General features: G+C 40.0%; 1 protein-coding gene across 2 annotated transcripts in view; it reads left to right on the top strand.

The window, feature by feature from the left end:
* Positions 1-12,473: 12,473 nt before the first annotated feature.
* The window catches only part of LOC116539304 (schwannomin-interacting protein 1), a 785,902-nt gene continuing 783,965 nt past the window's right edge, over positions 12,474-14,410 (top strand). For both annotated transcript variants that reach the window (XM_032262121.1, XM_032262100.1), the window contains exon 1: positions 12,474-12,797. In XM_032262121.1, the coding sequence (XP_032118012.1) occupies positions 12,789-12,797 (9 nt within the window). In that variant the 5' untranslated portion in view covers positions 12,474-12,788. The remainder of the gene's footprint in view (positions 12,798-14,410) is intronic.

The following is a 14,410-nucleotide window of genomic DNA, read 5'->3' as shown; positions in this document are numbered from 1 at the left end:
TAGGACTACACCAAAGCAATATACTAGGGAGAGGAGGATCTAAGATACCTCATCATTTTCTGAGAGAAAATTCTTCATTACATTTTTAAAAAGATATTTTACGCCTTACCTTATTGTGAACGAAAAACAGACACACAGTAGCCCAAAGAGGGCAGATTTAAAATCACACACATGCTTTTGAGTTTTAGTTCAGGTTTTTGTTTTTTTTTTCCTGGAAATAAGAACAGTATTATCCTATTTGAATCTTCCTGTTACTTTTTTTATTACTCTTGTTTTTGGTTCCCTTGTTTTATTGATATTACAAACTATTTTTTCTAATTGTACAGTTTTATTTCCTTATTTTTTTGTAAGTGAATTTGTGATTAATGTCAAATAATGGTCTGAAGACTTTAAAATGTTTGGCCTTTGTATTTTATTTTAATATTTTTTTTATTATTTTTTTGAGACCGAGTCTCACTCCGTTGCCCAGGCTGAAGTGCAGTAGCACAATCTTGGCTCACTGCAATCTCCTCTGCCAACTGGATTCAAGTGATTCTCCTGCCTCAGCATCCCGAGTAGCTGGAATTACAAGCATATGCACCACCATGCCTGGCAAATTCTTGTATTTTTAATAGAGACAAGGTTTCACCATGTTGGCCAGGCTGTTCTTGAGCTCCTGACCTCAGGTGATCCACCAGCCTTGGCCTCTCAAAGTGCTGGGATTACAGGCATGGGGCATAGCACCTGGCCTGTGTTCATTTTCTATTGCTGCTATCAAATTACCACAAACTTAGTGTCTTAGAACAATACAAATTTATTATGGTACATTTCTGGAGGTCATACATCCGACAGGTCTCACTGGCTGAAATCAGGTTGTCCCCAGGGCTGTGTTTCTTTCTAGAAGCTCTAAGGGAGAATTTATTTTCAGCTTCCGGAGGCTGCTCACATTCTGTAGCTGGTGACCCTTCTCCTCTGTCTTCAAAGCCAGTAATGGCTGGTCAAGTCTTCCTCACATCACCTCACTGTGACACAAATTCTTTCTCCCTCTTGCACTGTTAGTAACCTTTGTAATTACAGTGGGCTTATCTGGATTTTCCAGAAAAACTCCTTTCTTGAAGTCAGTCATTTAGCACACTTAATTCCATCTACAACCTTATTTCTCCTTGCCATTTAATGCACGATTCTCAGTTTCCAGAGATTAGGATGTGAACATCTTTGGGGAGTCATTGCGCCTACTTCATTCTTTTCTTCAAAGCCAACTCTTTAGTAAGTGGAGTTGATGAGGTCTGGTTCTGATGTGCTTTTCAAACCCCTGGTCTTTCCTGTTCTCCTCCAGTCTATTCTTTCTACCCCATCCCTGTCTTTCTACCGAAAGCTTTTCAGCATATAATTATGGACATAAGCCAACCTCAACATTTCCAACAGAGGCTTGAGAGCCTCAGTTATTGAGATAAGATTATATTCTACCTCGGCCTAACCTAATTTTAAGTTGGTGTGGCCTAATCTAAAATGATTCACAGATTCTGAATCATTTATTGCACTGACAGGTATTTCAAATTGTCACCTACTGTGTGCAAAAGTGCTTTTCAAAGAAGTTAAAATGTATATTTTATGTGGCTTCTTTTTCCAGTGTTAGGAAAGCAAGATGAAGAAATTAAAGCAGCATAAGAATAATGTATTAATACAGATTGAGAAGACAAGAAATGTGACAGGCAGCACATGATCAATGATTAATTGGCAAATCAGTGCAACAGGACTTAAGAGTAATGAGTTCTGAGGAAGGAGAACTCTTTGTGTTGTATGCACCCCTTGCCCATGCATTATCCATTACTACTAAATTCCATCAAGCGTGGCTCCAAAACTATGGCAATTCTCCATATCATCCTTAACCTGTCCTTGTAAAAGGACAAATCTGATACCAGATGTAAATAAGGCTTTGAAGCTCATGACCAGATTTGGAGGAATTATGACTATTCTCATATATCAGTGTTAATAGATTGACTTGCAGGAGGTGGTCAGCAAAAGTTCTCACAGTGAGTCAGCAAACATTTGTTAACATGAAATGATACTGACTCAGGTTTTATGATTTTTTTTTCCAAGTTGATAGGCACTTTCCTAACATTTTGTTGTATGTTATTCAAATATTTTAATGACTTTTATTTGTTTTGGGAGGGGGTTTCAAGTTATCTGCAGGTATTAATTTAAAATCAATAATGGATTTAATTTACATAGTGTTTTCTAATCATTAAGTATTAAATGAAACCCAGTCTAATAGCATTTTAAGTAATATTTTCTGTCAAAGAAGTGTCTGAACCATTTTCTTTCACCCCAAACCTTGATTTAATTGTGATACTGGTATTATGATACATGTTCATGTGGGATGGGTTAATTTGGCTATAATTATATAACTTTAGTCCCATCCTAGGAAATTTACAACTATAGAAGGCTATTTTTAAAAAGGCTTCTTTTTTGGCTTGTTAGTCTATGGTGCAAGGGTAGGATTTTAAAATCATATACTTTGTTCATTAGAGACTATTTTACATTTTGACCTATTCTCTAATCGTGTTCTTCTTAAATGTGTATTGCTTTTGAAAGTTTTAATTAAACTGTTTTTGCTACCTAAAAAGACTTTATGTAGAGTAATCCAATTCCATTGTCTGACTCTAATTTCTTGCCGCCCTAACGCTGATATTTTCTTTCCATTATTTATAATTGAATTTTATAACAACTATGATGCCTCAATTTTATTTTTGCATGTATAGTCTCCATATGATTCTCATAACAGTCTTGCTAATGTAAAAAGCTGAGGTGAGGAAATTGGTTATTGAGAGCAATTGGTTATCGAGTTATAGCTGGATCTTGTGAACCCATGGAGGTAGGTGAAGTAGGGGCTATGATATGATTTTCTGTCTACTCACGCTTCCCCTCTCATCACACTGTCTCCTAGTTGAGTCTGCATAAATACCTGCATTTCATTAAGGTATCCCACTTTTACCACTACTCCCGTTTTGGTAACATTAAACTTCTTGACCAATGGAGTATGTTGTGGCCGGCAGCAAATAATAAGGGATTCTTCCATCTCTGGTCTCATTTTGTCACTGACACTAGTGCCAGTTATCATTAAGATAGAGGCCACTTTTTAGACAGCTTTATTGTAATGCATGTTTGTATGGCAAAGCAAGAAAACACAGGGCCAGCAGGAAGAGGGTTGGCCTAGTAGAGACTGGTTAGCTGCTTACTAAATCACTTTTTTCATCTTTCTGCTGGACTACATCTCCCAGGCTCCATTGTGGCAGGTGGTGGCCACGTAGCTAAATTATGGACAATGAGTGTGACCAGAAGTGATGTTCCCCACAATCCACCAGTCTGGACTCATTACAAACCTCCTATATGTGATCTTCCATAACCTGTCCCTATCAGACACAAGAGATTGACAATGTGATCCTGGGAGACTCATGTTAAAGATGGCAGATATAATATGGAAGGAGCCTGGGTCCTTGAATCACTGCTTGGAAGAGAGTCATGTGGTACCCTGGGGCACTGGTATAATAATTTACCTCAGCAAGACATGTACTTCTCTGAAGTTTGAGTCATTGTTAATTCTGTTACAGCAGCTAAGTTTAATTGATACACTTGGGTCTACCAAAGGTATTTCTGTAGGCCTCAATTTCTCCTTTCATAAAATGAAGAAATTTGCCACATGGACCGTCTTGCTTTTCCCCAGACATACTCTGGACACTCAGGATTTCTGCACTTGCTGTTTCCTCTACCTGTAAAAGCTTTTCTCAGAAACTCACATGGCCTGCACCCTCAACCCTCAGACCTCAGCCTAAATGTGACCTTATCAGTGAGACCTCTTGTGGCCACCCCTATGTATAATAACATTTCTCCTTTTCTCATCATTCCTTCTTCCTCTTACCTTGCTCCAGTTTTTAAAAAGATATGTATAATACAATCACCAAACAACGTACCTATTTATTCATCATCTGTTAAATATTTGCTGAACAATTGCATGAGTGAAGTACTCTCTAAGGTGACAGACAGCCGTAAAAGATTATTTCCTAAATTCAAGACATTATAATCTAGGGAGTTATATAAAACAGATTACAAAAGGCAAATCTTTTTTTGTTTGTTTGTTTTTGTGATGCAGTCTTGCTCTGTTGACAGGCTGGAGTGCAGTGGAGTGATCTTGGCTCACTGCCACCTCCACCTCCCAGGTCCAAGTGATTCTCCTGCCTCAGCCTCCTGAGTAGCTGGGACTGCAGCTGCGCACCACCACGTCTTGCTAATTTGTGTGTGTGTGTGTGTGTGTTTTAGTAGAGACGGGGTTTCACCATGTTGGTCAGGATGATCTTGATCTCCTGTCATCGTGATCTGCCTGCCTCGGCTTCCCAAAGTGCTGGTATTACAAGTGTGAGCCACCACGCCTGGCTGGCAAATCTTCAGTACACAAAAGACATATGAACTTTGTTAACATCCTTCTAAATATATAAGGAAAAGAGAGATTCTAATAATTATTGGCCACTTACCAAGCGTTATAACGTCATTTCATTTGATGACTCTACAAAATCACTATTATTGTACCCATTTTATAGATGAGGAAAGAGGCTTACAGGGCTGGAATGGAAGTTTCATGAGAGCAGCATCACATCTATCTTATTTACTGTTGTATCTCTGGCATCTAGCAAAGTTCTGACAAAGTAGCAAGAAATAAAGAATATTAAGAATAAAAAGTAAAGAATGGGTTAAATAGCTTGTCTGTGGTGGGACAGTTGGCATTAGAACATACATTTGCCTGAATCTAAGTCTGTGTTGTTTTTTCACTATCTGAGAATGGCGAGTATGCAGCACTGCAATCCCCTTTCTGATTCTGGGCTGTTGCTTTTTTTCTGTTCTTCCTGGTGAAAGGCTGTCTCCTTAATGTCCTTATGTCTGGGATCGTTCCATTCTTCATGTCTCAGTCCAGCCATGACCTCAGTGGAATGGCTTTCCCTGACCTCTTGGTTGGAAGACAGGAAACAGCTTTCTCCAGTTACTCTTTGGGCATCACCTGTTTATTGCCTACATCACTTCATAACACCTACCACTGTATACAATTACCATGTTTGTTTATTTCCTTTTTAGTCGTCCCTCTACCTACTATAAAGTAGGCTTGGCAAGGATAGTGACTTTTGTCACATTGTTGATGATCAATAGACGTTTGTTGAATAAATCAGTGAATCACTGAATAATTTGATCGATGTTGGCATTCACTCTTCCTGTGCTCATGACAGGCATTACTAATCAATCATGACACTCTCTACTACTAAATCCAAACTCATTCAGAAAAATACAGCTCTCTAGGTACTTGGAACTTGAAGTGTAACTCACTGATCAATATCATCAACATTGCCGAGAGCTTATTGGAAATGCTTGTTCTCAAGCTCACCCAGACCTACTGTATCAGAATATGCATTTTAACAGGATCCCAGATGATTCCTGTGCACATCAAAAGTGTGTGCAGTGTGACTCTAGGAATGCGTGATACTCATTAGTGGGCTTGGCAAATAAGAGGAAGCCCTTTTACCATCTCTGGGTTCTCCTCCATCTCACTTGTACAAAGATAGAACCCCAGCCTTAGCATAATTGCTTATTATCTGGAGTGATTAGGTCTTAGTGGAGTTAATGTAGACATACTTTATAGAGAAGATGAGCATCAAGTGTTTTAAAAAATTGGTTTCCCCAATTTGAGAACCGCTGACTATGGAAATAGATGAATATTTTTGTGTTAAGTTGAAAGAATCTTGGTGCAGATCAAGACTTACCAAGATGGTATCATTAATAAATACTTGCATTCTCACTGTAGATGTGGGACAAACCAGAGTGCTATTGGGGAAGATACAAATTTGACTCAGTCCTTATTTTTAATTCACTTCTATTTTTAGAAAATGTCTTTTATCATGAGAGCCATTCATAATGTACTAAAATTAACCACCATGTGATTGTAGCATTTACAGTAACATGCTTGCTCCAGGAATCTATGCTTGTCTCCTTGTTAATTCCTCAATCTTTCCATTTATTTTTCATGTTTACAAAGGTTAATTGACATTGACTACTGTTTATATGAAGAATTTCTTGGTGAGTCTTAGTGGTGGCCACTTTGTAAGGTTTCAGTTCAGTTGAGCAAGAACTCTGATAGTCAATCTACAAGGCTCTCTGTAAGCCTAGCACTTAATTGAAGTGCACTACCCCTGACTGGGCTGCATTGTCAGGCATGGGGGATGTTTGATTTTTTTTTTTTTTTCATTTTCATATGGCTTAATTCTCCATCCACAGAGATTCTCTTTTAGGGTTTCTATAGGTACTTTCCTTTTTGCTAGGACATTTTGCTGATAAAACAGTAGTGATTTATTGGTGACGCTCTGATGGCTTGGGCTGAGGTTGGGCAGTATGGATATGACACATCTGTATACTGTTTTTCACTTGGTATGCAAATTGGCATACATAATGCGTTTTTTCACAACAATGCAGTAAAGTAGGCAGAACACTCACTACTTCCTTCTACACTGGTCCCTCTATAGCAATGGGAGAATTAAGGCTCAAGTCACAGTGCTAGGTGATGGAGCAACAACCGAGATCTTTCTGACCAGTGCTTGTCCCCTATACCAGTGGTACATGGACCCATTTCCTGTGGCATGAGTGTCAATTGTGCCTGCTGTGGAAGCCTCCAGTGCTCTGTACAGTTGGAGAATCAGTGACGGCTCAGATGTTACTTTTTGATTCTGAGTTGATAACTGGCTCCTAGTCACTCACTTCCCATGCCTTGGGTTTCTGTGGGTGGTGTTTGCACATTGCTCTCATTTATGTCCACTGGCTTGCCTTTCAAGACTTAAAAATATGTCACCTGTTGTCACTTAAAGACAAAAATATATTTGTCATATAGCAAAGGGTATAGCCATATCTAGAGAATGATACATACGTGTGTATATGTAGTATATTTTCTTGTGATTTTGTATCTATTATCACAAGCTAAAATTGATGAAAAAACATAGGATGGTGACAGTTTAGCCTAATTGTTCATGGTTTCCCGGGGGAAAGGGGAAATCAGATCAATTTTCCCTTAGATGAATTTCAAGTGTTTAGGGTTGAGATGCCTGTCTAGTATGCCTCTATCACCCTCTCATAAAATCACCTTTTTCTCCCTTGTCCTTTGGATCCAGAGAAATAAAATCTATAATGTCAAGGAAATGAGATTCAGTACCCCCATCTAGCTTCCTGTTCCAAGTCCACAGACCCCATAGGGTACACGGCCAGCACCTTGCCTGAGGCTTCTCAGCAGATCCATGGTGGTCTGCCCTTCAGCTTTCTGCGCCTGGGAAACATCTGTAACTGCTGGCCCCGAGGCAGTGCCAAAGCCTCTGGGGGTGGGTGGACACCAGAAACCTCCAGGTTTCCAACCCTTCTGCCTGACATGGTCTGCCAGCTTCTAACAGAATTTCCTCTAATGCCTCTGCTCACAGTATCAAGGGACTCGCAGATGAGCCTGAAATGGACACGAGCGTACCTCTGCCCTCGCTGACATGAGTGCAGGCATTTCAGGTTAATGGAAGAAAGAGTGGTTTTGGAGTTCACTTTTTACAACCCCTGGTTTGATGAGCAGGGATTTTCAATGATTTGCCAAGCAGCAAGCATGAATTTATAAAAAAAAAAACAAACAAAACAAAACCCATAGGTGGAATAATCTTGCCAAACTGCCAGCTATGATATTCTGGGTTTTATTTGATTTTAAATCCATTTACCACTGGGTACAACTGGCATGGAATTACAGTATCCCTTGTGGTCCTTCCCTGGCTTTAGGTATGTGGTAGACATCTGCTGACCAGCACTTGCAGAAGTCTAATTCTTATCTAATGCTGTTTGCTGGGAGTCTTGTAGCCAGAGCCTTTTAAATCAAAGAGAATCATCAGAGAGAACATACAATAATCTCCTATCCTTAAGAGAAAGGCCCTTATGCTGTTCCATTAACTGTCTGCCTTAAACATCTGAATGGTTTAAGGAACTAGAGTGCATTTGTCTCCCTGTCTCTGTCCTCATTAGGCAGGACAAGCTTAAACACACACACAAGTACACATACACACACATGCACACATGCTTCTGTGGGGTTAGAGCCCGTGTCACTATTTGTCATTCATCACAGTATATAAGATCTCTGTTATGAAATGTTCTGTCTCCAAAAACAGATATTGCTTCTCTTTTAGAAAAATATCCTTGGCTGGATCCCTGGAACTTTAATTAAAATCCTTGTTGCTCTTTAAAAAATGTTATTGCATTTCAGACAGCTTGGATGTAAAACAGTGAAGCCAGGAACGAGAACGTTTTGCCGGTGGGATAAGGGACTATAAGAACAGATCAAAGCTCTGCCTAGGCTAGCCTGAGAGGTCTCAGGAGACAGCTCCTGGGAGAGATCTGCCACTTAATGATGGACAGACCATCAGCCCCCCAGGTTTAAAGGTAATTGTCTGAAACAGTCACAAATTTTCTTCCATTTGTGCCCTTGACATTGTCTGGGTTGTTATGAATAAAAACTAAGATGATAATTATTAACTAATTAATGATTTTTGGTCATTCATGGCACTATTTAACATTGATCTCTTCACTAGACTGTGAACCACATGAGGACAGGAGCTACGTCTGTTTGTTCACTGCCATGTCTCCGGCACATAACTCAGAATGTGGTGGTGATAGTAGGTAGGCAATAAAAATTTTGGGGTTGGATGTGGAGGCCCACGATGTTCTGGATATGAAGGATGGGAGATGAGGGTGGCTAAGACATATTCCTTGTCCTCATGGAGCTCCCAGGCTATTGGAAATATCAAGGGCAATTCGAACTTTTGGTTATTAGGAGTTACTATTTCTTCATTGACTTACGAGGTTCCGAGTACTTTTCAGACTTTAACTCTCAAAGTAACTTCATAAGATAGGCATTTTCTTTCTTCTACAGAGCATGAAACAATATGAGAGAATTTAAATGGTTTACCCAAAGACACGTGGCTACTAAATAGAGAATCCTGTCTTTCAGCTCAGACCTATCTGTCTCTAATATCTTGATGGTGCTACCACCTTTGAACATTTCTTATCTCTTGGCGTTTCAAGGTCAAGATTTTCTGCTTGTTCTTAACGGAGAACTACAGGAGATTTAAAAACACATTTTTTTTTTAGTACATTTACTACATAATTTGCATTATATTTATTTGATCAGATGAGGTTTGCTTTCATAAAATGGGAATGGGAATATCTATCCTATGCTGTCCCACATTGTAGTTTGGAAGTAGATAGCTTGTTTGGTTTCACAGGCTCATGGCTGGAAATAATTTGCCTCATGATGTGTTGTGCCTTGAATCTCAACCATATTTGATTTAGATGAGTCTCTGGACTTCAGATGAGACTGGTGCTAGAATGAGTTAAGACTTTGGGGTGTTTGGGATGGAATGAATGTATTTTGCACTGTTGGAAGAACATGATTTGAAACGCTAGGGGTGGAATACTATGGTTTACATGTCTCCCTCAAAAAGCATGTGTTGGAAACCTAATCCCCCATGCGACAGTGTTGGAAGGTGGGCTTAATACGAGATCATTGGAGTGTGAGAGCTCTGCCCTCCAGAGTGGATTAATGCTGTAATCGCCAGAGTGGGGTCATAAAAGAGCACGTTCCGCTCTCTCTCTCTCTCTCTCTCTCACTGTCTTTTGCCCTTCATCCTTCCATCATGTTATGATCAGGAAGAAGGCCCTCACCAGGTGTCAGCCCCTTGATCTTGGACTTCTGAGCCTTTGGACCATGAGCTAATCAGCGTCTGTCCATTATAAATTACCCAGTCTCTGGTGTTTTGTTATACCAGCACAGAAGAGGCTAAGACAGTACCTGTGAAGGTTAGACTCTTCCTCAGCGAGTGAAGGTGGTGCTGAGTGCAGGGCAATCAGGTGGAGTGGGGAGAAGCAGAGTAAGCCCTCTACTCTGAGCTATTCGGAGCTTTTCTTTCTTTCACCATGGGTGAGCTTGCCAGATGTACATCAGCCAGTGCCGACATTTGGGGCAGGGGACAGAGGGAAGGCATACTGGCTGTGGAGGATGCTGTGGCCATATTCTTCCCTTATGTCTCTGAGGAGAGACATGGGACATTCTGCTACTACCAGAGATTTAGGGGTAGAACCTGGGGGCAGGGATGCTATTTTTGTGGGCACTGAACTCCCCCTCTGTTCTTACACTCACTTGAAGAGGATCTGTTGTGGTGGGGCCGGGTGGTAACCTGGCTTCCAGCAGTGTGTGACCCCTTGCTTGAAGACTCCAGGATCTGTCACTCACTGGGAGGTCCTTTGGGTCTGGAGCTGAGGCAGGTGCTGAAGCAAAAAATGAAGGGAATTGGCAGATAATGTGCTTTCTCATTCAGATTCCCCAGTGGTTTCTCTCCTGAAGAAGGGTAGAAGAATGCTGGGACCCTTGCTCCTCAGGCAGAAAGGGCCAGGTTTGATTTGCTGCCTTTACGTTAGGAATTCTGAGTTCTTGTCTCAGGCATGCTCTTGCACAGAGCCAGTATGCCACAGAACTGGCTTCCTCTTAGATGCTTTGGCAGAAGAAATATAGACTCAAAGCCTGCTTTGCCCTCTCATTCTACAGATTAAAATCAAACCAAAACAAAACAAAGGCTCAGAGAGGTTATATAAATGAACCAAAAGATGTGGGCTATCTTTTGCCTTCAGCTTTGGCTTCCAAGTTCATTTAGAGCCTTGTGTACTCAGGCTCTGGGTAAACCGAGGAAGTCCAGACCTTCCTGTGGTGGAGGGATGGATGAGAACACACAAGTGCAGGTCAGCTCGAGCCAGCTGTGCTGCTTGAGTGTGGACGCAGTGGCGGTGGGATGCCTTCCTCCTCAAATGATTCCAGCGCTCCGTAACAGCAGTCTTGAATTGCAGCTGCTCTTATGGGTGACAGGGAGGACCTCATCAGAATCACTTGGGGAGAGTTTAAAAACACACGTGCAAACTCTGCTTGCCTCATGCTACCAAGAGTAATCCACAGTGCAAGTGATGGCGGTGAGCATGAGTTTTATAAGTAATTCAGATGTGTTTGTCCCCTGCTAAGTCCCTGTGGTACCATTTGACAACGGTAAGCCCCTTGAGGGAGCTCTCATCTTAACGATCATTGTGTTCTCGGCAGCATCAGGTGTCTAATTCGGTGGATGTTTGTTGAATGAATGGATGAAGCAAATGGTAGTGGAGAGATAAGAACAGAATCTAGACAAACACCTCTTTCGCTAGGCCTGGCACCAGAATGTGAGGGGGACTAGTGGTGCCTCAGTCAATACGTGTTGATCAAGCATGTGTAAAGGTGAGCCTGGCCTTCTGCAGCAGTCTGACCATTGACTCTTTATCTATAAACACTGTCCTGCCCTTGACCTCAAGAGTTAAAATAATAAATAGCTTAATTGATCATCATTAATTCCACTTCAAATTTATTATAGGCAAGTGTGGCCTTGAGCAGAATGACTCCCATGCTCAGCCCAGGCGTTTTATCTCCAAACCTCCCATAGGAGCGTCCGTGGTAAAACAAATAAAATCAGCCTCCCACCTCCTCCCTCCCATCAATAGCACATTTGCTATTGAGTCCAGGCAAGTGGCCATTTGCAAGGTTGGATGACTAGTTAAGCCACACAGGCACAATGTAATGTGACAACATTCTTCATGGTAATATCGTCCTTCTCCTCATTACATTTGAATAGAGATTGCCAGTGTGCAGTGCCTTTGACCTCGCTCTGTATTTGTGAGGTTTCAGAGTTCTTCGGGCAAGGTGAAGTCCATGTGTGCTCCTCAGAAGTTATTAGCCTGTTTGAAAACCTGAGCAAAATCACAGCTATTGTCTCTAAGAACTTAATTTGTCAAATCTCTTTTCTTCCTATCCTTAATTATGCATAAATTTATAGACTTGAGCCACCTGCCTGCTCCGTGCTTGTAAATAATCGTACCTCTTAACTGCCACTTAATGGCTCAGGGCTCTTCCTTTATATTCTTTGCTTCAAACTGTACATTTAAATATCAGTACTTAGCTCAGCTTCTGAGTATTAAACACTTTTTTCTCCACTTCCTTGAAAAGCTGTGAACAAGCCTTTTAGCATTTTATCTGGACCAAACAGTAGTGGTTTTACACGAGAAACGAGAACTCTGCAAGTAAATCTATGTATTTATATGTCTAAAGTGCATTATAAAAAGAAGCAATAAATCTAGTTTTCTACGTAAAAGGAATTAGATTTTCCAGTTTACGTCTGCACTGGGATTAATAAAATGTGCAACAAATAGCTGATGGAATGATCCATTTGAAGTTTGTAAAGGCATCTAGGGAAGCTGGCTGGAGTAGCCTCTTCATTTTTTCAAAAGCAGGAAAATGCCTGTTAATTTTTTGATTCAGTCTTGTTTCTGAATGACTGTTTTAAAATGAGCTGAGAGACTGTTACCTGCCTATTTCTGCATGGCTGAGCAAATTCACCCGTAAATCCAAGTTTCTCTTCATTTCCATCACTATACGTCTCCAAATTACAGAGAATTCATTCCTGAGCTGGAGAGGTGCCAGAAGTTTCTCATCTAGCTGTCTGTGGGCTGCCTTTTTCTTTTCCCTCTTTGAGGGTTTCTGATGCCTAGAGTAGCTCAACTCAAAGGTTTCCAGCCTCACACTCGCCTCACATTCCCTCACAGTCACATCGAGCTCTGTGATTCTGAGGAATACAGTGTGCCAGCAACCGATCCAGTCTCCTTTCACCTGCAGGTGTTCCAGAAACTTCAAAATGCGTCTGGTAATGTATTTGCTTTTCTAAACGTGCCACTTGGATGTGCATTATATGCAGCTGCTTATCATTTTTTAAAAATCTGTCTTCTGAATAACATGCCTGCAAAAAATGTCGAAAAGGGCTTATAGAACTGTGTGGGCTTAATTGTTGGTCTAGGTGTGTGTGCATGTGTCCTTGTTAATGTAGGCATGTGTGCATAAATATGTATTATTTATGCACACATGTGTCTGTGCAGACAGATTTCACTAAAGGAATCTCATTGAAAGCAATACTTTTTTATGAACATCCAGATTTTCTAATCAGATCTGTAAACATCTTATACAACAGCAGCAAGTCGAGGAAAAATAAATTTTTCAAACCCACATAAATGGTGTGTTTTAAACACTTATTTAAAAAGCCCTCCTTTCTTGTGGATGTGTGTGTGCATGTGTATGGGGAGGAGGTGTTGATTTTTGAAAATTTGGAGAGAAGAGTTATATTGCTGCCGTATGAGAATTTCTACCCCGTGTTACCTGCCTTCTTAAAACTCAGTAAGCAGTGAGGGGAAGAGATGTGGTTGTGCTTTGGAGTAACCCCAGGGGGACATTGATCTGCAGTGTTCAGCAGGCATTTTAGGTATTCTAAATACTAGTGCTTGAATAATAAGTAGATGTGGTAGATTTGCTATAGCCAAATCCTGCTATGTTTTCTGGCTTGTAGGAATCACATTCACACTGTACATTTAGGATCTGCATGTGTTTATTGAACTCTAGTAAAGCAGCGTGAGAGTGCAGGCTCATAAATCACATTATTTATCTGCTAGTATTGGGTGCTAGATTCTAAAATTAAGAGATTACTTAGCAATTAATAATACATTCAGCATCCCTTGTCTCATTGGATGAGATTTACATCTTTGGGACTCGCTCTTCTAGTTGTAAAGACGAATGATTTAAGGTTCATACTTAATTGCTATTTCAAATTCTTAAGGTAGAAAGATACTTGCAACACTATATTTAAAAGACTTATTTTGAAAAATATGTATATTTCTAACTGGTGGTTAGCTAATTATAACTGTAATGTGCTAAATGCTTAAAAATAACTTATCTTGAGTATTGCTTTAGTAATAGAAACTTGTTTTCTTGTCTTTATAATAATCCTTTCACTTTGCATTATGCACTTGCTTTTTGAGATCTATATTAACTAATTGTTGTAAAGATGAGAAAATAAGGTAGCAAGTCAGATAGCATTCACAAAGAAAAGTAGGTTTTCTTTGAGCTCGTAGTTTTCTAAGAAATTAAATAAAATAGATGTTCATAAGTAGGTTTTCTAAATATATAGTGGGTATTGATACTTGAAAATGGAAGCATCTTAAATATTGTTAAGTGAAGCAGATTAGGATAGTATTAATGCCATCTTGTAGTTTCTTAATATATTTAAGCTGAGGTAGTAAATAGGTTAATTATTTCATATTGGCTATTACTTTTGCTTCATGATAATGATCACAAAAGCCACAATTGTTTTTTATTCACTTTGCATTGTTGACAATTGTAAACTTTACTAAAATAGTTTACTGAGTTGTAACAATAAAAATAAATATTATTAAGGTCAGTGTGAAAGCTACCTTTACTTTTTAGCATCCG

The sequence above is a fragment of the Sapajus apella genome, unplaced genomic scaffold, assembly GCF_009761245.1.
Source record: "Sapajus apella isolate SASKATOON/1434 unplaced genomic scaffold, GSC_monkey_1.0 scaffold4, whole genome shotgun sequence".
Taxonomy (NCBI): domain Eukaryota; kingdom Metazoa; phylum Chordata; class Mammalia; order Primates; family Cebidae; genus Sapajus; species Sapajus apella.
This window is presented reverse-complemented; position numbering and strand designations above follow the sequence as displayed.